The following is a 22,316-nucleotide window of genomic DNA, read 5'->3' as shown; positions in this document are numbered from 1 at the left end:
TTCTGTGAGATAGAAACAGGAAGTGAATAGAAAAAAGAAGCTGCAAGGCACTCAGTGCTGCTCCCCTTTTTGGTGGGTTGGATTTTATCCAGAAAAATAAACCATTTAAATAACTTTTAAAACTCAAGTGTAGATGTTTTTTTCACTTTATAGCCGTTAAAGCTATCACGGGGAGGACTGAAAATGTGTTGTTGTGTACTTTCTTTAATTGATGAAGTGAATTCCCTCACGCCGTTGCTGAGCCTCACTTGCAGGTTCCACCTCTTCGTTCTCGAGTGGAACTTACCCCGGACAGCTGGTGGTCTCTATTCTAGCTCACTGTATAGCAGGGATGTGGGAACCCTGTTCCCTGTGTCCTTACATATCCGTATGTGTATATATACATCCACGTGGGTGAGGTGGCAGAGCCCTCAAAACTGTAGTCGCCCCCTTTGGCAGAGTTCACAGCTTTGGCTGAACCATGAAGAGGGTACGGCAGGTGTGTGTGTCGAGTGCCGGCAGAATAGGCATAAATGGGGGCGAGGCTGTGAGGAGCACTAGTGTGTAAGCCCTGTGTTGAAGAGGCCAGGAAAAGCAGGCAGGAAGGTCCTTCCCCCGTTCCCACACCCATCATTCACCCATCTCTTCTGACTCAGCTGCGATGTAACCATCAGAACGTTTTCATGCAGCTTTGATTGCTGGTGGGTTAGCGCAGAGGAGCGTATAGCTACACGAGTGGTGATCTGGTTGCAGCCTTCCCGTGCCTCTCCTGTTTACGATGGCAAAACAGCACAGATGTCGTTTAGTCATCTGCACACAATTTACTCAGATGAGAGAGTCAAGAGACTGTGGCAACAGCAAGGTTATTGAAAAGGAGGTGGGGGGAACTATCCCTAGAAAAGGGTTAGTGAGCAGTGAATCTTTGTATACGGTTTTGGGGCAAACTGATTAGTCGGCAGCCAGCAAAGAGGTCAGTCTGGGCCATCTGTCCTTGAGTGCACCGTCCAGGATCATGTGGAAAACAATCTCCCTTGTATATAAATTTGGAAATTTGGGGATGTTGGGCTGTAGGTAGACACAGCAGGCTATCTCTATTCAGTGGTTGCCATTAGTTAATATCTAGCAGGTTAGATCTGTCCCATTTCCCTCATTAGAAATTTCTGAAAAAGTAGATAAAAAATAATGATAATTACTGAGCACCTACTATGTTGTAAGTTCTTTTAGATTTTATCTCATTCAGCCCTCAGGGCAACCTATAAGATTTGTAGCCTTATTTTAATGATGAGAAATTGAGGCTCAACGAGCTTAAATAACTTGCCCAGAGTCCCACAGCTGGTAAGAGATGGAACCTGGTCTAGAACTCAGGTCTCAGAGGCCCCAGAAGCTGTGCTTTTTCAGCGACATCAGGCTGCCTCCCCATTAGCACCCTCTGGTAGAAACTGAGGTGGGATTCACCTCAGCTGGGAAGAAACTAGACAACAGCCAGCAGCACAGTTTCATTCTCAAAGGCTCCTGAGAAGCTCTCCCCATTACCACCATCCGCTCCCATCCTTCCCTGGAAACTAGCTTCTGTGCTTAAAACATTTGCTCAGGGCTGAACCGTGGAGGTGAGTTGAAGAGTTTGAGATTAGTCAGGCTGCTTTCTGGGAGCCATGTGCTGAAAGCCTCTGTTCTGAAGCAAACCAAATAGAGGAGGGACCTAGAGCCCCTTCTGTGTATACAGCCCTAGGCTGGGTGATTTGCAATTTCCCACTTGACTTAACCCCGTCTGTCGGCTGGTGTGATTCTATTTCATAGAAGAGGGAGCTGAAGCCCACAGAGGTCTGCTCTCTTGCCCAAGGACATCCAGCTAGTGAGAGGCAGGACAAGGACTTGACGTCAGGACTGTGCTCCCAACAGCTGAGGGTGTCAAACGTGCCGCACCTGCCTTATATTTAATTCCTCGACGGGAGCACTGAAGCGCACAGAGTGTCTAATAACCCTCTGTATTCCCAGTGCCTTCGTACAGCAGCTGGCACAGAGGAGGAACTCAAGTGTTTGAATGGCTGGGACATTTTGGGAATCTGTGGGGTCAAAACAAATGTCTCACCAACACCAGCAGCCATTGCTTGAGGACTTAAATTTCACAGTCTAAGTTCCCAATTCATACTGGAGAGCCATCTGTTCCCACGTGCCAGTTGTGCTGATTTCCTAGATTCAGCTTTGCAGAATTATCTTTTGTGAGGCTAACAATGAGCCATCCGGTGGTGCCACTTAACTGAACCAAATTTGGCATTTTAAGTGGCCCAAGGAGACTGTAGCAGCACGTGGGACAAATTACTCAGCAGTCTCGGATAGAAATGCTGCCCTAGACACACAGGGAGAGCGTTGCTGCCAACAGGGTCACACATGGAGGAAACGAACAATCCACTGTAATTGTAGCTCAGTCACCTGTGCCAGCCGCAAACCTCACCCACGTGCAACTTCTGAATTGCTTGCAGAGTCAAGGAGGCCAAATATAGTGTCTATAAGCTTAAGGAACAGATTGAATGGCTATGCTGTTGCCAATTCATTTATCAAACTTTTTTTAAATAAATTTATTTCTTTATTTATTGGCTGCATTGGGTCTTCGCTTGTTGTGGAACATGAGCTCTAGTGGCGTGGGCTTCAGTAGTTGCAGCACATGGGTGCAGTAGTTGCAGCTTGAGGGCTCTAGAGCACAACAGGCTCAGTAGTTGCAGCGCATGAGCTTAGTTGCTCCATGGCACGTGGGATCTCCCCGGTGCAGGGATCGAACCCATGTCCCTTGCAGGTGGATTCTTAACCACTGCACCACCAGGGAAGTCACTTATCAAACTTTTATTGAGTACTTACTACACACGAGGTACTACGTTGCTTTGCACGCAGTGCCTTAGGACATGGGCTTTCCTTTCAGGGGGCTTACGTTCCAGCAGAGACCAAAGAAGTGCCATAAAACGGAGCCAGGAGCAGCTGCTGCTGCTGGCATCCCCTGCCGTCTGGCACACAACACCCGGGCAGCCCACCCTGGGAGCTTTGTAGAAGATGTGACTCCTTATCTTTATTGTGTAGAGAATAAATCGGCCAGGAGCACAAGACAGTGTTTCCAGGACTGATGTGTCAACAGACAGGAAAACACACTCTGTTGTATCTCCCCAGGGCCCTTGGGTATGGCTATTATGGCGCCGATGCCTTTCCTAAGGTTCTAAGATTCTCCTTTGGACTGTGAGTGTATGTGCCTTTGTCCTTAAAGAAAGTGCTCGCGTGGCCCCATACTCTCAATACCTCCCTCGTTTACACCTGCTGACCAGGTAAATAGAGCCCATTTTCACTGTCAAAGTGCCTGATTGGGAATGAGAGAGGCTTCTGCTTCTTGTTCACTGAAGTAGTGTGAACCTTTGGGTGCCAGTAAAGAGGCAGTTCTCCCAATGTGGCCCATGGCCCGCAGGTGGCTATAAAAGTCCTTCTGGTGGGCAAAGAATCGATCTAGGGATGCAGTCCTTTCCTTGGGAGTATCTAGTGATTAATATGCAATTCCGTTGACTTTTATTTCTGACCAGGATTGTTTATAAGTAATCGGAGGAATGCAAGGCTTACTAAAATTTTAGCTTCATTAAATGGAAATTAGCTTGTTACCAGAATTTTCTGAAGACCTGCCTTTACAAATCTGAGATTATTATACCACTCTGCATAGAAGCTTAGCTATTAAGAAACCTATCCGATAGCTTTTAGTGACCCCTGGCTGGCCTAGACTACATCTAAGAGGTTGGCACTTCCCAGTTGAGCAGCTGCAAAGGTGTGCCTTGCAAGCCTCCTGAACCACTGTGGAACCACTAGAAGCATTTTCTCTAGGACCATATGCTGCTACTATTACTCTTACACTGGAAACTCAAAGTGAAAAAGCTCCTCACGTTTTCTGCAGTCTCCTGGGGTAACTCAGTCTCCTGGGCCATCTCCGTACCCCCTAGTTTAGCACAAGCTGACTTGGCAAGAAGGCACATTCTGATTGATTGTAACACATGCTTAACTTAGAGCCGGGGTGTTTCTGATTATAGCAGCCTTTTCTTCTGTGAGCCATTTGGTTCCTTCTGGATCCCTGTGGGGAGCTGTGCAGTTAGGTAAGATTACTTCCAAGTTATCTTCCAACCCTAAGGTCCTATGATCCTGGGCCAAGATGACTGAGTGTGGGCTTAGCTCATTTTGCAGCAAAAAAGGAATGTCTATCTGCCCCCACTTATTTGGATTTTTATTTTCGCTTCTCTATAACATACCTACAACTATGGGGATAAGTATTGACGTAAACAAGTCTTTTCCCTCTCCCCCAGAGTGTCTATATTTAACTTTGCATTTAAAACGGACACCCTCTCCCCCAAAACCCACATCCAGGTTGTTGTTCCACCCTGGGTCAGGGGGATCCTCGAAGGTACCAGTGTGCTCAACTGTCCTACTGAGGAAATAGTAGCGTAAGCAGCACAGTCCTGCCCCGGACTCACAGCCGTCCAGAGACAGGCTGGCCTCCTGTGGGGCGATCGAGAGGCAGCACCTGCCCCCGCCTTGCCCTGGCTCTGCTCCGTGTTCTCAGGGCCATGGGGAAAGCGCCTGTGTGTATTTTGGCAGAGGTGGAAAGGAGGGGATTCTTTCCAGGGGAAAGGTTTTCTACTTGACAAGATGTATGATAATATCAATCAGAAAGATTGTGGCGACTGTTTTCATCTTTTTTGCTTAGGCGGCTGCCCTGGTTCACATTTATCTAGATGGGTCTGTGCTGGTGACTCACGGTGGAATTGAAATGGGGCAGGGGGTCCACACTAAAATGATTCAGGTAAGAATGCAAATAATTGGGTGAAGTTGGATGTGTGCTTGTACGGGGGTGAGTCAAAAATTATCCACCCTCTGGCTGTCGTTTTAATATAACTGGAGTGCGGATAATTTTTGACTCACCCTCGTAGACGTGTATGAGAGAGAAACTAGGAGTGTCCATTTTCTGTTCCAAAATAAAAAGGATAGGAGACGTTAGCTTTGACTGCTTCAACTGCTAAGCTATTCACAGAAACTGGGTAAACAAACCAGTTTTGTAACCGACCCTCCTAAAAGAATGTGGCAGAATAGCCCCTGGTGGTCATGTTGCCAAAGACAATATGTACGGTCATTTGCTGCTTTCCTTTGGATATGTCAACAAGTGGTTATCTTTTCTGAACCTTTGCTAGGCAACAAGAAGATGTATAAATTCTGACGTATTGCATTATTTCTTGACCTTTTCATAGTAAGAACTCTGAATACTTGATAGTATAAAACACGTTTGGTGCTTCTAACCAAACTGCCAGTTTTCTTTTGGCTCTATTATTTTAGAATAATTTTTAGCTACTGTTTCTATTTTGCTACTCATTATAACATTACAGATTATAAAACATTTGAAAGGCAAGCATTATTTTAGAAAACCCTGCACAATTCCACCACTTAGCAATAATCGCTGTTTTGGGGTCTTTCTATTTTGACATTTTTCTTTTTCAAAAAATCACTAGCATTCTGTTTATATAATTTTATATCCTGGTTTTTTCACCTATCCTGATATAGAGTGACTATTTCCTCCTGCCATTAAGAATTCTTTGCAATCATGATTTTTAATGCCGCGTGTATATGTATGATTTATTTGGCTACCCCCAATTGTTGAACACTTCAATGAACATTTTTGTCCATAAACCTGTGATCAAACCAATGATTATTTTTTAAAAAATAAATTCCCAGGAATGGAATTACTGGGTCACAGAATATATGTTAAATCGCTTGACACATATTACCAAATTGTTTTCCAGAAAGTAAGCATCGCATTATGCTACTAACCAAAATCGTATATTATGGATTGTTTAAAAATCTTAGATAATCTGATAGAGAAAAGTATCTCATTATTGCTTTAATTTGCACTTTTCTGATTATAGAGATGCTGAGTATATGTTTTATTTCATGTTATCACTCGCTTGAGACTTGTCTGGTCATACCTGTCCCCCTTTCTGGGGTGAGACTTCAGCGTTTTCCTTATTGGGCCGCCAGAAACCTTTCTGCCCTAAGCCTGTGTACTTTGTGTAGGCAGTCTTCTGAAAGCCAGTGATGGGGAAGGCTCTGTATGCCTTACGCCCTTGTCGTAGTTGTGGGAACTCTACTAAGCCACACTATACTGCTAGCAGGAAAGAGAAGTGGGACCAGCTGAGAACAGTAGTATGATTTTGCCCCATCATTAAACACGAAGGAAGAACATAGCAGCCAGCTAAGTCCTTGTGTTGGCCAGCAGTGCTGGCACTGTCTGCTTCTGGGATCTCGGGTTGCTGCCTGCAGCTGCTTTAATGAGGCCACCGTCCTTTCTCAGAAATGCTGTCTTCCTGGAGCACCTCCAGAAATGTGGATAAGGCATCTCCCCTCTAATGAAGTCAAAATTTGCTAGAATTTAGCAGAGTGCGGAGGTAGGAGGGGCCTCAAAGGCGTTGATCTCATGATGAGGAAGACATGAAGCATTTCCTCCTTGCCTTGGCTTGGTCCTCGCCTCCTCTTCCTGGGGCTATTGCACAAAAGGAAGTCAGAGAACGAGAAAGTGTGCTCAGGGCTGGGGAGGCCAGACTAGCTACAGGGTTTTAGACAAGAGGAGCTTCTTGTGGCGGAGGAATTCATGGTTCTGCCGCTTGTTGCTGGGCGTGGGGGACTCCACACTCATGCTACCATGTGGTAAGCGCACGGGTCTATGAGTAACCAAAGAAAACTGAAAGAAGATCTCTTCCAAAATCCAGGTGGCCAGTCGTGAATTAAGGATGCCACTGTCCAACATCCACCTGCGGGGAACAAGCACGGAAACCATCCCTAACACAAATATCTCTGGAGGTTCTGTGGTAGCCGATCTCAACGGATTGGCAGTGAAGGTAAAAATCGTTGCAGTGGCACCCAAATCGTGAACCCCGTCAAGGCTGGAGCTCAGGAGATGTTGAGAATCAATCCGGCTCATCTCCTTCCCACACCCTCTCTGGGAAAACCGCGCCCTCCCCCAGGTGGGAGCTCAGTCAGTGTCCAGCACCGGCAGCTCTCCTGAGCAGGAGACGCCACCTCCTTTCTCTCCCACTCCTGACAGTTCACTGGTCCCCGAGTCCTATCAGTTCTACTCAGAAATGTCTCTTTCCAATTCCAGGTTGCAATACCGTGGCTGCTTTGGTTCAGACTCACACCTCCTGCCAGGGGCGTTGCAAGGCTCTGTCTTGTCCACCCCAGTTTCCTTGCCTTCCACTCTGGCTTCCCACAGCCAGAGAATCCCTGGAAAATTCCTGCAAAATAAATCTGACCATGCTGTGCTTAAAAATGGTGGCCAGTGGGGTGGTTTGCCAACAGTTTTTCTATTAAGTCCTAAGCTCTTAACGGAGCTTACAAGGCCCCCATCCTAGGTGGTCTGTCTTTAAGACCAGCTCATGCTTCACCCCCACCTCCATGAGACCCTTCACATCATCTCTTACAGGGTTGGTCTCTTCCTTCTTCATGTTCCATGGGCCTCTTAAATAAGCCTATGTAATGGCACATAGCGTGTGGTTTTGAAATTGATGTTTGTGTGAAATTATGACTATAATTTTAACTAAAAAATGTTCCCTAGGATGCTTGTCAAACTCTTCTAAAACGCCTTGAACCCATCATCAGCAAGAATCCTGGAGGCACTTGGAAGGATTGGGTGAGAATCACTGTTACTTTGTGTTTTATGTTGGAAAAAAAAGGAGAGAGGAGAGTGAGAGAGAGAGATGTGAATCAAATATCAGTAGAAAGGGCACATTGAAAGGCATTACAGTTACTTCGTGATCAATAGAAACCTTTGGCTCTCGGCATGTGGGAATCTTTTTTTTTTTTTTAATTTTATTTATTTATTTATTTGGAGGGGGGATGTACACCAAGTTCAATCATCTGTTTTTATACACATATCCCTGTATTCCCTCCCTCCCTTGAGTCCCCCCCACCCTCCCCGTCCCAGTCCTCTAAGGCATCTTCCATCCTCAAGTTGAACTCCCTTTGTTATACAACAACTTCCCACTGGCTATCTATTTTACAGTTGGTAGTATATATATGTCTGTGCTACTCTCTCGCTTCGTCTCAGCTTCTCCTTCACCCCCTGCCCCCCGCAAACCTCGAGTTCTCCAGTCCATTCTCTGCATCTGGGTCCTTGTTCTTGTCTTGTCACTGAGTTCATCAGTACCATTTTTAGGGCATGTGGGAATCTTATCACAGCATGATGGAGGAACATCTGGGACAATTCTTTATTAGAGAAAAGATGGTTCTTGTGTCCAGAACTCCTGTTTTAAGCAAGAATTAGTTAATGTTTCTTCCTAAGGAATCTAGGTATTTTCTAGGTAATAGCTGTCAATCTGTTTGTTCTCCTTTTTTGGGTTCCACTGTTCCTAAAATTGGAAGATAACATTAGAGTTGCTCTATAAAAGTAAAAATCATATAAGCTCTCATTTAGAAACAGGAAACCAAGCCATTTAGGTATATATGCAGCCAATAGTAGGCACTAAATGGAATGGAAATATTCAACTGCTTCCTTGATCTACTTACAATCTAGTTGGATGAGAAGACACACATTCTTAAGTCAACTAGGAAACTTTTCAGAGTAATGGGTTCTAAAGTACCAGATGGTGCAAAATGGATATCATTCGATGCTGACAGTTCTAGGATGTCAAGTCACATTAAAAGCACTGTTCTGAAGAAAATAACATTGGGGAGTCTTACTTAGAAATGGTTCCTGCTATTCCATAGAGTTAGGACCCATTCTATAATTCATATTTATGGGAGCTCCCAGTCCTTTCTGGGCATATTTATTTCTGCCCTCTGCCCAGTGCTGCCTGGGAGAGTCTGGTTGGAGAAAGATGGAGAGAGATGCAGTACGAGAGAGTCAGTCCTCCACCATCATGAAATGCTGCATTCAGCCCACTATCTTCTGTAATGGTTGCACTTCTCACATTTTTCTTTCTCAGACGTGGGGACTTGGACCTAAACGGCATCATTTTGTATCTCAGTCAGCTGTGTACACTGCAGAGTCAGAGGAACTTTTGGTGTAAATGGTACAATTTAGCAAGATTATAGACTATGTTAAGTCTGTTATAGATACATGATATTAAAATTGAATATCTGACCCCCCCCATTGTTTCCTGAAACGTCCCATGTTAATAGGCTAAGTCTTTCCAGGTGACTGGGTGAAATTCTTCGTAAGCAGAACATGTGTTGCCCACAGTATTTGAATCTATAAGTGTAACATACCATGGGAGTCATTTACTATGATGACATGCACTGAACAAATGCTATTCCTACAAGCAGTGAACCACAAATGCCGATAGAGATGGAAAACGCTGAAAGGAGATAAATTAAACTTGGTCCTTCCCAGTTATTACTACTGATCGCTTTATTTAACACAGAGTAAAATTAAAATTGAAGTCTCGAGTGATTCTTACTTTAAACATCATTATTGCATCACGTTGTATTCTTCTTTCTCAGGCACAGGCTGCTTTTGATGAAAGCATTAGTCTTTCAGCTACTGGATACTTCAGGTAAATATTCCTTTCAATCACATGCTATGGAAAATAGCAGCAGTATCTTGAGGGAGAGTTTCATTTCTATTTGCCATTTTGGCAAAAAATGATTATGTACCTTCTGTTAACCCACTGTTATAAAGAACATTTAGCTGCTACTTAATCCAAATGTCCAGAAAACCTGGGGAAAAATAGACACAGATAAAATACAGATGATTCAATGATTCAAATCATACTGGAAGTACTAGAGGCTTCCCTGGGGGTTAGTGCGTGGAACCCACGGCAGTGGTTGAACTTTTGTTGAAAACTCCCTGTGTCCCTTAAGTTAAGAAATGAAGCGAGAGGGATGCAAATTAAACCCATAATAAGATAAATACCATTCCTCACATTCTAGATTGGCAAAATATAAGAATTTGGCAATAACTCTGTGTTGGCAAGATGTGGAACAACTAGAACTCAGACACTTTGGAAGAAAATTTATCGGATTATTTTAATGGAGAATGAAAGCCATCAGAGAGCAGGGTGACATAGAGTCATATCTGATTTTGTCTCTTTGCCAGTTGTCGTGGGAGTCCCAGGGCACTGACTGGCTATCAGGAATAAGCCCCTCCAGGCTGGGGGCAGCAGAGGAGAGAAGAGTAGAAGGTATTGGCAAGCTGCTGGCCTGTGCTTCTCTTCTACCATGACATTCATTTAGTGTTCTCAAAGAAGAGTTGGGGACAGAGCAGGCCATAGAGCCTGATGGAGAGACCAGAGTCGCGGCAAAGAACGAGAGCCACGGGGGCTGATCCCTTGCAAAGAAGCCTGAATCCTGGCGCCAGCCAGACAGAGATGAACCGGCACCTTTGCTGTAGTGTTTGGTGTAAAATCCAGGTGGAACCCCCATATCTGGGGACGATAAGATTACATGACCCAATATTAGCCAAAGGCAATAGGATGAATACCCACACGGTCAGCGGTTAACTTCCAAGCACAAGGAGTCAGTAGTAGGCAGCGGTTTATTATGTTTTTATCACACAAAGCAAGTCTAATAAGAAAGAAGTAAATATTTATTTACTTGGCAGATTTGTTGCATGTATTACATGCCACACGTTGTTGTACAAGGACACGCCTTTGCTTTGCTGTGCATACAAATTGAGCACAGCTCCTCATGAGTCTGTTTAACCACCGTGGTCTGCAGTTAGGGGACTTGATCACTTAACAATGCTCCTCAAGAATTCTGTTTCCTCCAGGGGTTACGAGTCGAACATGAACTGGGAGACAGGCGAAGGCCATCCTTTCGAATACTTTGTTTATGGAGCTGCCTGTTCCGAGGTTGAGATAGACTGCCTGACAGGCGCTCATAAGGTCAGTACCAATCGGGAAGGTTTTCGAGCTGACTCTAGATACCTCTATTTTCCACATATTCCATCTATCTGAGCACCAAAGAGGCACCATGTAATTGGCCTAAGGATAATTTTTCTGTATTACTAAAGAAAGTAGAAGCTCAGCAATCGCCTTGATACAGTACTTGCTTCCATGGAAAACAACTTGCAGCCTCTCTACTTTATGTCCCCTGCCCTTTTAAATGGAATCAGGAGAATAATCACTTCAAGGAAGAAACACAGCCTACAGGGGGCTTCCACGTAGACTATTGGCATGACCAGCCTTCCTGACCTCTTGTGTGACATGCCATCACATGGCATTCTTGAAGGGTTCCACAAGCATCCACAGTCCGCGAACAGGCACCAAGGGCCAGCCCAGGGGAGCTAGTGGCCAGCTTTTGATATCTTGTCCAGCTAGGTGCTGCTTTTTAGATAGTTTAAGAGCGTCCTTGTGCTTTTAAGGAATGCTATGAGGAGACGCTCACACAGATTCTCTCTCTCTCTCACACACACACACACACACACACACATGCTCCTGCTTCAAGGACTCAGTTTCTCCTCTTTGTAGCTGGGTCTTTGAGAGTACATGAAGCCACTCACCACTGTCATAACAATAATTGATCATCAGTGGATTAAATGGGACTGTGATACCCTCACAAATGTCATGTGATAGTCTGCCCCAAACTTACCCAGAGGCAAGCTCTAGAGCTTGATATTTCCAGACATCCTTGTGGCTCCATCTTGGGTTGCGATCAGATGTGTTTTTATCTAATATGTCTCCAGCATGTATGTTTTTAAACTGTAGTCCACCTAATCTTTGAAATTATATACACCTTTATTGAACCTATGCCTTTATTGAATCTGCCCATTCAAGTATCAAGCTTGTCTGAATTCTGACTCAAACCAGATCGCTTTTGGGGAACCTTGGACTGGGGCAAGACAGTGATCACTCCAAGCATGGTTTTCATGCTACAGTAGCTGTCCTGTGTTAGGGAGTTCAGTAGAAACTTCTTTCATGCTAACTGATTTCTACATCCCCTTCCCTCGAAGAAAAAGTTGGTGAAAGCGTAATCATTTGGTTTTCCTTGTGTCTTGAGTATGCCTTGGTCTTATTAAGATCTAAGAATAAGGTAATAATTAGCCTTGGTATGAAATGTTACTGTGTATTCTTATAATTTATTGAACAATCTTAAGAGATGCATGAAACAGCTTTATCAGATGTCTTCATAAAAGCTAGATCTGAGGCTCAGGTTAGGTATCACCCCAAGGCAAAAGGGCGTAATGTGACATCCCACTAAGGGACCTCCCTGTGGCCTGTTTTTCAGAAATTCTCTTCATGTTGCTAAAACTGCTCTTACTCCTCCAAAATTTCCCTCACGTTGAACCTACATCTATGTATTAGTCATCTATTGTGTGTAACAAATTACCCCCAAGTCCTGCAGCTGAAAATAATAGACATTTATTAGCTGACACCCATTTCTGAGGGTCAGGAATCTGGGAGTGGCTTTTTGGGGTGATTCTGGCTCAGGATTCCACGTGAGCTTGCTACTAAGCTGTCAGGCAGGGTTACAGTCATCTCGAGGCTCAATGGCAGCTGGAGAATCTGATTCTAAGGTCCATCACATGATTGTGGGCAGGAAGCTTCAGTTTCTTTCTGGCTGTTGGCCAGAAGTCTGCATTCCTCACAACATGGAGCTCTCTGTGGGATGTTTCAGAGTCCTCTGGACATGAAAGCTGGCTCCCCACAGAGGGACTGGTCCAAAGGAAAAGGAGAGAGAGAGAGTATGAGTAATTAGGAGAGAACCCGGAACAGAAGCCACCATCTTTTCTCACTTAATCTGGGAGTGATGAACTATCACTTCTACCATATCCTGTTGGTCACACAAACCATTCCCGGTAGCATGTGGGTGGGGACTATGTGAGGATGTGAATACGAGGATGTGGGGGTCACTGAGGGCCACCTTGGAGGCTGGCTGCCACAGCCTAAAGCCACTCTCTCCAGCCCCATCAAAAGACAATGACAAACAGCTGTAAGTCCACAGCCTTGAAGGCATAACTTCCACTAACACTGCAGAATTGAGAGCACCCCCACTCACCTCCAGTTGAAACCACTGGTCCCCTAAGAGGCCAGCCTTGCTAACTGGTGTGGCAGAGAACTTTACATTTTACTGTGTCTTTAATTAAGAGAAGTGAGTGCCTGAAGTTTTATTATGGTAAAACATTCTGGATCACTTTCTAATTTACTTAAAAAAAATGTTAGATGAAATTCCCAGATCAAATAAGGAAACTCTTAGGTTTCCTTTGCCCATTAATAATTATAAGTAGAATCTGTCATGACAGAGACCATATGTCACATAAAAGAAGGTATAGGCCTGCAGGGGAGGAAAAGTGTCACCACCAGGCTGGCTGGGCCTGGTGTCCTCCTCCGTATTTGCAGGTTATCAGAGAACTTTTGGTCACCAAATTGTAATGTTAGATTTAATCTCTCCTCTGCTCTAAAAATGAAAAACCTAAAACAGCAGATAACAAACTTGTTTGCTGATGTACCCTGAGTTCTTGATTCAGTAACTATCTCCCGGCCAGTTGGACTCTGAATGTGGGGTTGTGTGGTAGCCACAAAGTTTTGCAACAAGGATCAGGAGGGCCATAACATTTCCTGTTTTCTGTGGCATATGTTCTATTTGCTGTGGTGGATGAAACCGAGTATGTTACATCCCCCAGCTGGGATCAAAGTCAAGTAAATATTTTTCTCTCTTACTGTTTCCAAGAGAAAAAAAATCACTGCCTTAAGCTGGTTGAGTATTTATATAACTTTGAAAGTTATACATAATCAACTTTGTTGCTTCTTTCTCCTGAAATATATTGTGGCCCAAAGAAAGGTTCTTTTCCAGTGCCATCCTGACAGGAGCTGCTTCTCAACTTTGTCTCCCCAAGTTGTATTCGTTAAACTAAACGTTTTTACATTTTTTTTAATTACTAGAACATCAGAACAGACATTGTCATGGATGTTGGCTGCAGTATAAATCCAGCCCTTGACATAGGCCAGGTACGTGGAACTGACTTGCCTGACTCCCTATTTGTAAAAGTCAGAACTGATGGGGGATCTGCCAGGAAAACATCCCGCTGGCGTAGTCATCATCTTCTTATTCTACCCCTTTATTCAGAATCTTTCTGTTCAGGACAGCCACGGAGCTCAAATCTCTTACTGTTTAAAAAAGGGAAAGGAACAAAGGTGTTTTAGGTAGTTTCTGAAGAAACGTACAGTCTGTGACTGGGGAGCTTGAATGAGCCCGACTAAGCCTAGAGGTGAAATGTGAGCCCCACGCCTGTGGGCTGGAAGTAGCATGCAGGGCTTAGTGCTGAGTCTTGGGCAGATGAGGGGCCCTGGCTTCAGGGAGTTTAAACGCTGGGCTGAGATAACAAATGTCAAATAGTTATGGCAGCAGCTATTGATGGGTAGCCTGTTTTGCCCACAGACATTTTAACATTTAAATTTGAAATAATTAACAAGATTGAAAAATCACACGTTGTTTTACATGAATTTTCAAATGGCTAGCATCTCTTGGAAACACAGATAATTTGCCAACACTGGAGCTACATCTCCACAAGGAAAAGTCAACTGGCTACCTCTTTAGAGAGTCACACGCTCTCTGGAAGCTTCACTCACCTTCTTTACCTGCCTCAGCACCAGTGGGCCATTCAGCTCCCTACTTCCAATGGAGAACATAGTCTGAGGGCCTCTCCTATTAGGGCATTGACTGGAGAATGGGAAGAATGTATGGGTTGGAGAAGTCAAAGCAGGCTTCTAGGAGGAAGTGGTATGGACCAGGTGGTCAAAGAGTGAGAAGGAAGAGGTGTTCTGGTGGAAGGAGCATGGAGGAAATCAACCTAGAGAAAGAGCTGAGATTCCGCACACCTTGGGTTCGTGGCTGGCAGTGGGGAGAGCCTGGTGGCAGCGCTCACCTGTGTCACAGGGGCAGGATGTGAGGCTGGAGGTTGGGAGCGGAAGGGAGCTGGGATGGTGGAAGCTTCCAAAGACAGGCGCCTCACTTAGCAGGTGGAGGGGACTTGGCCTGGGGATTGGTCTGGAGTGTTAGGAAGATTCCTCTAACATCGTGGTAGAAGAGAACATCTCTGCTAATAGACAGAAGTGAGGGTAGAGACTGGGGTGGAGAAAATATGGCCGCAGGAAGGAAGGAAAGGAAGATGAGACCTGGAAATCAGAAGTCTGTGTGGAAAGGTAATTTTGTCCACGTGCTGACATCTAAGAACTGGAGCATTTTAAAGCTGTAAAGGAAGCTCAGAGAGCACACGGTTCAAACCCTTCATGTTACAAGCGAGGAAACTGAGTCCAGAGATATGAGGCCAGCTGGCTCATGAGCAAGGAGTGGGATGAGCTGCCAGCGTTCCAGAGCCCCGAGAGCCTTTCCTGTGGTGCTGGCGTCGGTGGGCAAACCAGTCAGAGAGGGTGTCATCTGCCTTGTAGGCAGAAAAAGTCAGGGCATTTGGACTATGGGCTCTCTGAGGCTTCTTCTAGAGCTGCAGTTTTCACATAAGGCTGAGATTCGAACTCAAGTCCTTTGAGTGAACCTAGCACTCACTAAGATGTTCAGACATGCTTCAAGGTGAACTTGTAAGTAAACTTTCGGAGATGTGCTCCAAGACATGCTGAAAACCCTCTTAAACTGCATTTTTAAAATTCAGATAAACAGCATGAAAGTGAAATGCTACTGTTGACTGTCTTTTCTCATATATGGATTTCTTTTTTCTTTTTTTTTTTTTTTCTTTTGCCTCAGATTGAAGGTGCATTTATTCAAGGCATGGGACTTTATACAATAGAGGAACTGAATTATTCTCCTCAGGGTGTCCTATACACTCGGGGCCCAAACCAATATAAAATCCCTGCCATCTGTGACATCCCCATGGAGCTGCACATTTCTTTGTTGCCTCCATCTCAAAACTCAAATACCCTGTATTCGTCTAAGGTAAGCTGTGCTCCGTGAATAAGTGCATGATTACATAATATCTGTGCCGGCAGGAGGCGCTACATTCATCTCATGGTTGTTTGGGGGTTTTGCCGGGATAATAGGGGGGAAAGGCCCTATTAACCTTTTTATTTTCTTTTTGGCTGCGCCGTGGGGCTTGTAGGATCTTAGTTCCCGGACCAGGGATTGAACCCATGCCCCCTGCAGTGGTAGCGTGGAGGCCTAACCACTGGACCACCAGGGAATTCCCAAAACATTTTAATTTCAAAATAATTTAACATTATACAATTTTTAAAAATACTCCAAATCATGGAGACTAACACAAACTACTGTTACCATCAGGTTGCATCTGATTTTTCGTCTTCACGCCAGTAATCATCCTCATGCCTATATCTTCTTTCTCCATTTGGGGTCATTTCCTTAGGCTGGAATCCTAAGAATGGGAATATTGGGTTAAAAAAGTGAATTAGCTTTTTAAAGGGAAAAGTCACATATGTAATATTTAATATTTTATATATGCATACATGCACACATAGATGCGCATATACATAATATATATATACATAGAGATGTGTATATATATAATATATATATGCACAGAGAGAGAAAGAAAGAGTCATAATCTAGTTGACTTGTTTCCCTTCCAGGGTCTGGGAGAGTCTGGGATATTCCTGGGGTGTTCAGTGTTTTTCGCCATCCACGACGCGGTAAGTGCAGCGCGACAGGAGAGAGGCCTGTTTGGACCGTTGAAGCTCAGTAGTCCACTGACCCCGGAGAAGATTAGAATGGCCTGTGAAGATAAGTTCACAAAAATGGTATGTTCTGCTCATACAAGTCCCTATCCTATTTTTTCCCCTATCCTAGTGGGTAAGTTTCATTAACCCACCATGGGGTGGTTTTCCACGGAAGAAAAGGTGACAGGAATCCTGAAGGCACTTGAGCAGGAGAGCAGCCTGCCCACAGTGGGGTCCAGTTCTACACCACTTAAGAAGAAAGGTTCATTCTTCATTTCCTCATTCATCAATTGTACATTCCTTCTTAGTTTTGTTGCCTTCCCAGGACACATTAGTCAGGAATAGAAGTTCAGGCCTGTGCCCTGAACCCAGGAAACCCAGGCCAAGAGTATGGGCCACCCCAACAATCTAACTCCCTCTACCCAAACCATTGGGAGTGTGTGCAATTCCTGATTTGAACCACAGGGTATGAAGGGCCCTTTCCCAAACCCCAGTAGCAGGAATCCCTCCTGCAAACCACACCCCACCTGCACCCCTCCGGCTGAGCAAACGTCTCAGCTCTCCTTGGGCAATTTCCGTGATGGACTTTTCATTGTGGGAGGAGGTCATGCCATTCACAGTGACCCCTCTGATTGTAAACAAGTTACTCCTTATATTGAGAGGAGAGCCTCCTCCTACACCTCCTCTCGCGATGGCTCTTCATGGTACCCCTTATAGCTTTTCCTAAAGCCCACGAATCACCTCTTCACTCTGGAGAAGCCAGAGGCTGGTTTCGCCTTTCCTTTGTCCCTCTTCAAGCATGAGATGACTCGCATAGCTGCCTCGCCCCACCCTTCCCTTGGTCTTCTCCTGGATTCCTCCGCGTTTCTCGTGCTGTCATGGCCAGATGTCTCATGGTCCTGGTCACCTCTGGGTGGTTTTTATCCTATTTTATAGTATGCTCTGTTTCACATGTCACAAACATGTTCCAGGTTGCAAACTTGAAAATTTGTCCTTTTATTCCAGATTCCAAGAGATGAACCTGGGTCCTATGTTCCTTGGAGTGTACCCGTATGAATCAAATACAAACTTCTGGCAAAGATCGGGTGACTCTTCCAACAAAGCAATCTATCCAGTCTCAATGCTCTAGGATGATGGGTCTGAAAGACAGATTTTCGCAGTTCAGAAATCATTTCACAGAATATTGCTTTTATAGGATGCTGATTTTAAATGTTCCATTTAGAAGTTGATAGATATGCTTAAACAATGTAGAAATCATATTTTAAATGGCATAAATGCTAACTGGTTTCCTCTAGAGTGGCATTCTCTATTATTCTGTCCCTTAAATCCATCCAGCCGAATGGAATGGAAGATGATGGTTTGTATGTGATTCATAGTTGGCTTGTACCCACCAACAGAAATTATACTGTCTAGTGAAAGGCAATTTTCTAAATAATTTTATTAGTGTGAACTGTAAAGTTGTCATTTTCTCATTTGTCCCCATCTGCTATCACCTTCTTTTTCTTGTCAGAATGGATCCAGGCACTGTATCTAAAGAGTCTGTGTGACCAAAGAAAAAAAACAGATAAATTGAACTTCATCAAAACCAAAAACTTTTGTGCTTCAAAAGACTCTTTGAGAAATCGAAAAGACAAATCACAGAATGGGAAAAAGTATAGAAAATACTTGCTAATCATATGTCTGATAAAGATCTAATGTGCAGAATATATATTAAAACTCTTGCAACTCAACAATAAAAAGATAAATAAACCCAATTTTTATTTATTTATTTATTATTTTGGGGGGGGGGTACACCAAGTTCAATCATCTGTTTTTATACACATATCCCCATATTCCCTCCCTCCCTCAACTCCCCCCCCCCACGCTCCCTCAAGTCCCCCCCACCCTCCCCATCCCAGTCCTCTAAGGCATCTTCCATCCTTGAGTTGGACTCCCTTTGTAAATAACCCAATTTTTAAATGGCCAAATAAATTAAATGTATTTCTCCAAATACATCTAAATGGCCAATGAGCACATGAAAAGTTGCTCAAACTCATCTTTAGTCATGAAGAAATGCAAATCAAAACCACAGTGAGATATCATTTCACGCCCACTAGAATGGCTACAATCAAAACGATGGACCATAGTCCATGTTGGCAAGGATGTGGAGGGACTGGGCCCCTTATCCATCGCTGGGGAGAATGAAGAGGGTGCACGTCCTCTGGAAAACAGTTTGGCAGTTCCTCAAAAAGTTAAACATGTAGTTATCGTATGACCACTCCTACATGCATACCCGAGAGAATTGAAAACATACGTTCACACAAAAACTTGTACACAAATGTTCATAGCATTATTCCTAATAGCCACAACTGGAGACACCCCAGCTCTATAAGCTGGTAACAAAATGTGGTATATCCATATAAGGAAATATTGTTGAGTCATATGAAAGAGTGAAATACGGATACGTGCTGCAACGTGGATGAACCTTGACAACATTAACCAAGTGAAAGTAGCCCCAGACACAAAAGGCCACATATTGTGTGATTCCATCTATACAAAATGTCCAGAACAGGCAAGTTCATAGAGACAGAAAGTGGATTAGTGGTTGCCGGGCCCGGAGGGGAAAGGAGAACAGGGACACTGACCGCTAATGGGTCCGAGGGTTCTTTTCGGGGTGATGACAATGTTTGGGGATTAGATAGTGGTGATGACTTTACAGCCTGTGAACACACTAAAAAAAGCGCTGAATTACACACTTTAAAAGAGTAAATTTTATGGTATGTGAATCACATCTCAGAAAAAAGAAACATGCATGGAGAGAAATAGAAAACATGGAAAAGATTGAGAAGTTGTAAGAACCATAAGAAATTTATCCCAATGACCTTGAGTGACAAGAAACTTCAACGGGGACTAAACAGCAAGACATTATCACTGAAAAACTCCATTTCCACGAATGGCAGAGAGAAGCACTGCGCTGATGTATAAAAGACTAGAGACCAGTGTGTGATATATTTTCCCCGTCACACTCTCAACTCTTGACTTTTGTCCCAAGGCCAGGTAAGATGGCAAAGCTTCTTCGATGGCCTCCGACTAAAGACTAAGGTCATTCTTATTATGGTTACATATGGTTACATTAAATCCCTTTAAAGAGCAGATTTTCTCATTCCCCTCAAATGATTATGGAGCACCTACTATGTGCCAGGCACTGTTCTAGTAACTTAGGGCATAGCAGTAAACCAAGTCAACAAAGATCCTTGCCCTTGGAAGATTATAATCTAGTCAAGGGAGACAGACAGAAAATAGTAAATATAATAATTTCGGAGTGTGGTCGATGGAGACTAGTGCTGAGGGAACGATGAAAGTAGAGCAGCTTAAGGCGATGGAGAGTGAGAAGGCCTGGAGTGGGTTGCAGTTGGATAGGTCCAGGGATGAGGACGGTGAGGGTCTGAGCCAAGCTGGTACCCGGAAGAAGTGCATGTCAGAGCATCTGAGGGCAAGGTCCTCTGGGGGAGTGTGCCTGCCTGTCCGTGTGGAACAGCAGTGGCTCCTGCGAGCCTGGAACGGGTCTGGGGAGGGGCACACATCCAGAGCCTTAAGACCACTGTGAGGACGTGGGGATTTAATCTGAGTGAAACGCAGAGCAGAGAAGTAAGCTGAGCTGTACCCATTTTAAAGGCTCACCCTGGATGCTAAGGTGACCCAGCTTGTAGGAGGGCACTTTCTCAGGATTCTCACCACTTCTCAGTCTTCCCCAAGTTTTCCGTTTCTTCTGTTTTCTCTGCTTCTCTTTTTGTCCCTTTGCCAACCCCTCCTCCAGCCCACGTCTATAGACACTGGGATTCCCCCGGGAGCCTCATCTCTCCTCTCGCACGCCCTCTCCCTGACAGCACCTTCACTCCTGTGGCTTCTCTGCCTGCAACCTGGGCGTCTCTCGCTCAAGGTCCAGCTCTGAACACCCAACTTGCCTTTCACTGCCACTTAGGTGTCTCAAAGTCACCTCCAACTTCATTGGTCCCAAACAGATTGTCAATGCAGTCATCCACGAGATGCTGAGCCAGAGGTGGGGGGTGATCTGAGATGCTTCGTCCTCTTGGTGCAGGAGTCCTGTCAACCCCACCTCAGAGAAATGTCTCACATCTGCCTCTCACTCTCTTTATTCCCATGGCAACTATGTGGTTCCAAGCCATCGTTATTTCTAACCTGACAGTTGCAGTAATCTACTCATATTTGCTCTGCATTCATTTTGCTTCCCTTCCAAACCATTCTCCACGTTAAGGCCAAATGTATATGTAGAAGTATGGTACACACACACACACACACACACACACACACGCACATAATATGTTCATGTTACATTCTTGCCATGGCTTCCTGTTCATCCCAGCAGAATACTGTTCCAAATCCCTAAGGTGCCGTGTGTGACCTCGGTGATCTGGCCCCTGCCTGTCTCTCCAGCATTGTCTTATGACCCCGTCTTTTACCGTGAGCGTTTCCTGTTCTATTTTGCACTTTGGAGCCTGTGCCTGTGTCCTCTGCCTGGAAGGCACTACCACTTCCACCTGTCCTTTTGTCTGTCCGCTACTATGTAGTGCTTCTCTCATTTCAAAATGCACACAAATAACTTAAGGGTCTTGTTAAAATGCAATCAAGCAAGCCCAGAAGCAATAAGGTAAGCTGCAACTGGTACATCCAGCATCAAACACAAGCAGGAATGGAAGGAACAAGCAAGCTGCAGGTAACACAGAGTCCATTACCCACTCCCGCTGCATCGGCAGGTCTCCCACAGATCATACCTCTGGCTACACGGTGGAGTGAGAGATCCCTTATGACAAGCGGATGGAGAAGAAAAAGTCTGAGTGTGGTTCCCAAGTGGTTGGGCTCAGGATGTACGTACAAGCCAGATATGGGCAGTGTCTTCACGATAGCCCCACTCAGCGGTGGTGAGGGCAGATTCTCCCGATGGGCAGAGCGTCGGCCGGTACACCTGGTCATCCACTTTGGGTGGAAAGCTGAGTGACCCAAGGTTAACATATACATGGACTCGTGTAGTGGCAACAGACTCGTACCTGATTGGTTGTACTACTGCACATATTTTGGAAGGCGATTTAGTTGGACCCAGCAGTGTACACAGCTTTCAACCCAGGAATTCCAGTTCTAGCAGAAAATGCCCACCATGAAAGAGGCAAAGTAGACAAAATAGCATTTGACATTAGCCGCCTGTGTCCCTGGTCACTCCACTGCTGACACCATGGGTGTGAGAAGGGCCGGGAGGGCAGGGACGGGCCCTGTGCCTCCACGGGGCTGTTGCTGAACGTCCAGTTGGCCCCCAACACAGACCAAAGCTAGTCCCCAGCTTGGCACCATCCTTCCAGGAGACCAATTCGCCGCTTGGTGGCAAGCTGACCACATTGAACCCTTCTACCCTGGAAGGAGCTGTGATTTATTTTAGCAGAAAGAGATGCACATCCCGGGTGAAAGTTTGCTGTGCCTGCCTGCAGGGCCACAGCCATCGCCGCTACCTAAGGGCTTACTTAATATTAAATCTGCTCTCATAAGATCCCGCGTAACATCACCTCAGACCAATTTACAACAAATACGGTCACCTGCTTTGCGGCAGAGTGGGATGAGCATGTGACATGGGATCCACTGGTCATATCACATCTGTACCACTCAGAAGCCCCTGGTCTGATAGGGCAATAGAATAGCCTAGAGAAGGTCCAGCTGACACGCCAGCTG

General features: G+C 44.9%; 1 protein-coding gene across 2 annotated transcripts in view; it reads left to right on the top strand.

The window, feature by feature from the left end:
- The window catches only part of LOC130858663 (aldehyde oxidase 1), a 77,699-nt gene extending 59,519 nt beyond the window's left edge, over positions 1 to 18,180 (top strand). The window contains exons 27-35 of one of the 2 annotated variants that reach the window (XM_057745505.1): positions 4,703 to 4,798; positions 6,753 to 6,881; positions 7,598 to 7,672; positions 9,484 to 9,536; positions 10,751 to 10,865; positions 13,863 to 13,928; positions 15,679 to 15,867; positions 16,515 to 16,682; positions 17,607 to 18,180. In XM_057745505.1, the coding sequence (XP_057601488.1) occupies positions 4,703 to 4,798; positions 6,753 to 6,881; positions 7,598 to 7,672; positions 9,484 to 9,536; positions 10,751 to 10,865; positions 13,863 to 13,928; positions 15,679 to 15,867; positions 16,515 to 16,682; positions 17,607 to 17,657 (942 nt within the window). In that variant the 3' untranslated portion in view covers positions 17,658 to 18,180. The remainder of the gene's footprint in view (positions 1 to 4,702; positions 4,799 to 6,752; positions 6,882 to 7,597; positions 7,673 to 9,483; positions 9,537 to 10,750; positions 10,866 to 13,862; positions 13,929 to 15,678; positions 15,868 to 16,514; positions 16,683 to 17,606) is intronic. The other variant, XM_057745506.1, reaches the window with a different exon arrangement.
- Positions 18,181 to 22,316: the final 4,136 nt, after the last annotated feature.

Source organism: Hippopotamus amphibius, chromosome 8 (assembly GCF_030028045.1).
Source record: "Hippopotamus amphibius kiboko isolate mHipAmp2 chromosome 8, mHipAmp2.hap2, whole genome shotgun sequence".
NCBI lineage: Eukaryota > Metazoa > Chordata > Mammalia > Artiodactyla > Hippopotamidae > Hippopotamus > Hippopotamus amphibius.
The sequence above is the reverse complement of the archived record's forward strand: the minus strand, read 5'-3'. Positions and strand labels throughout refer to the sequence as shown.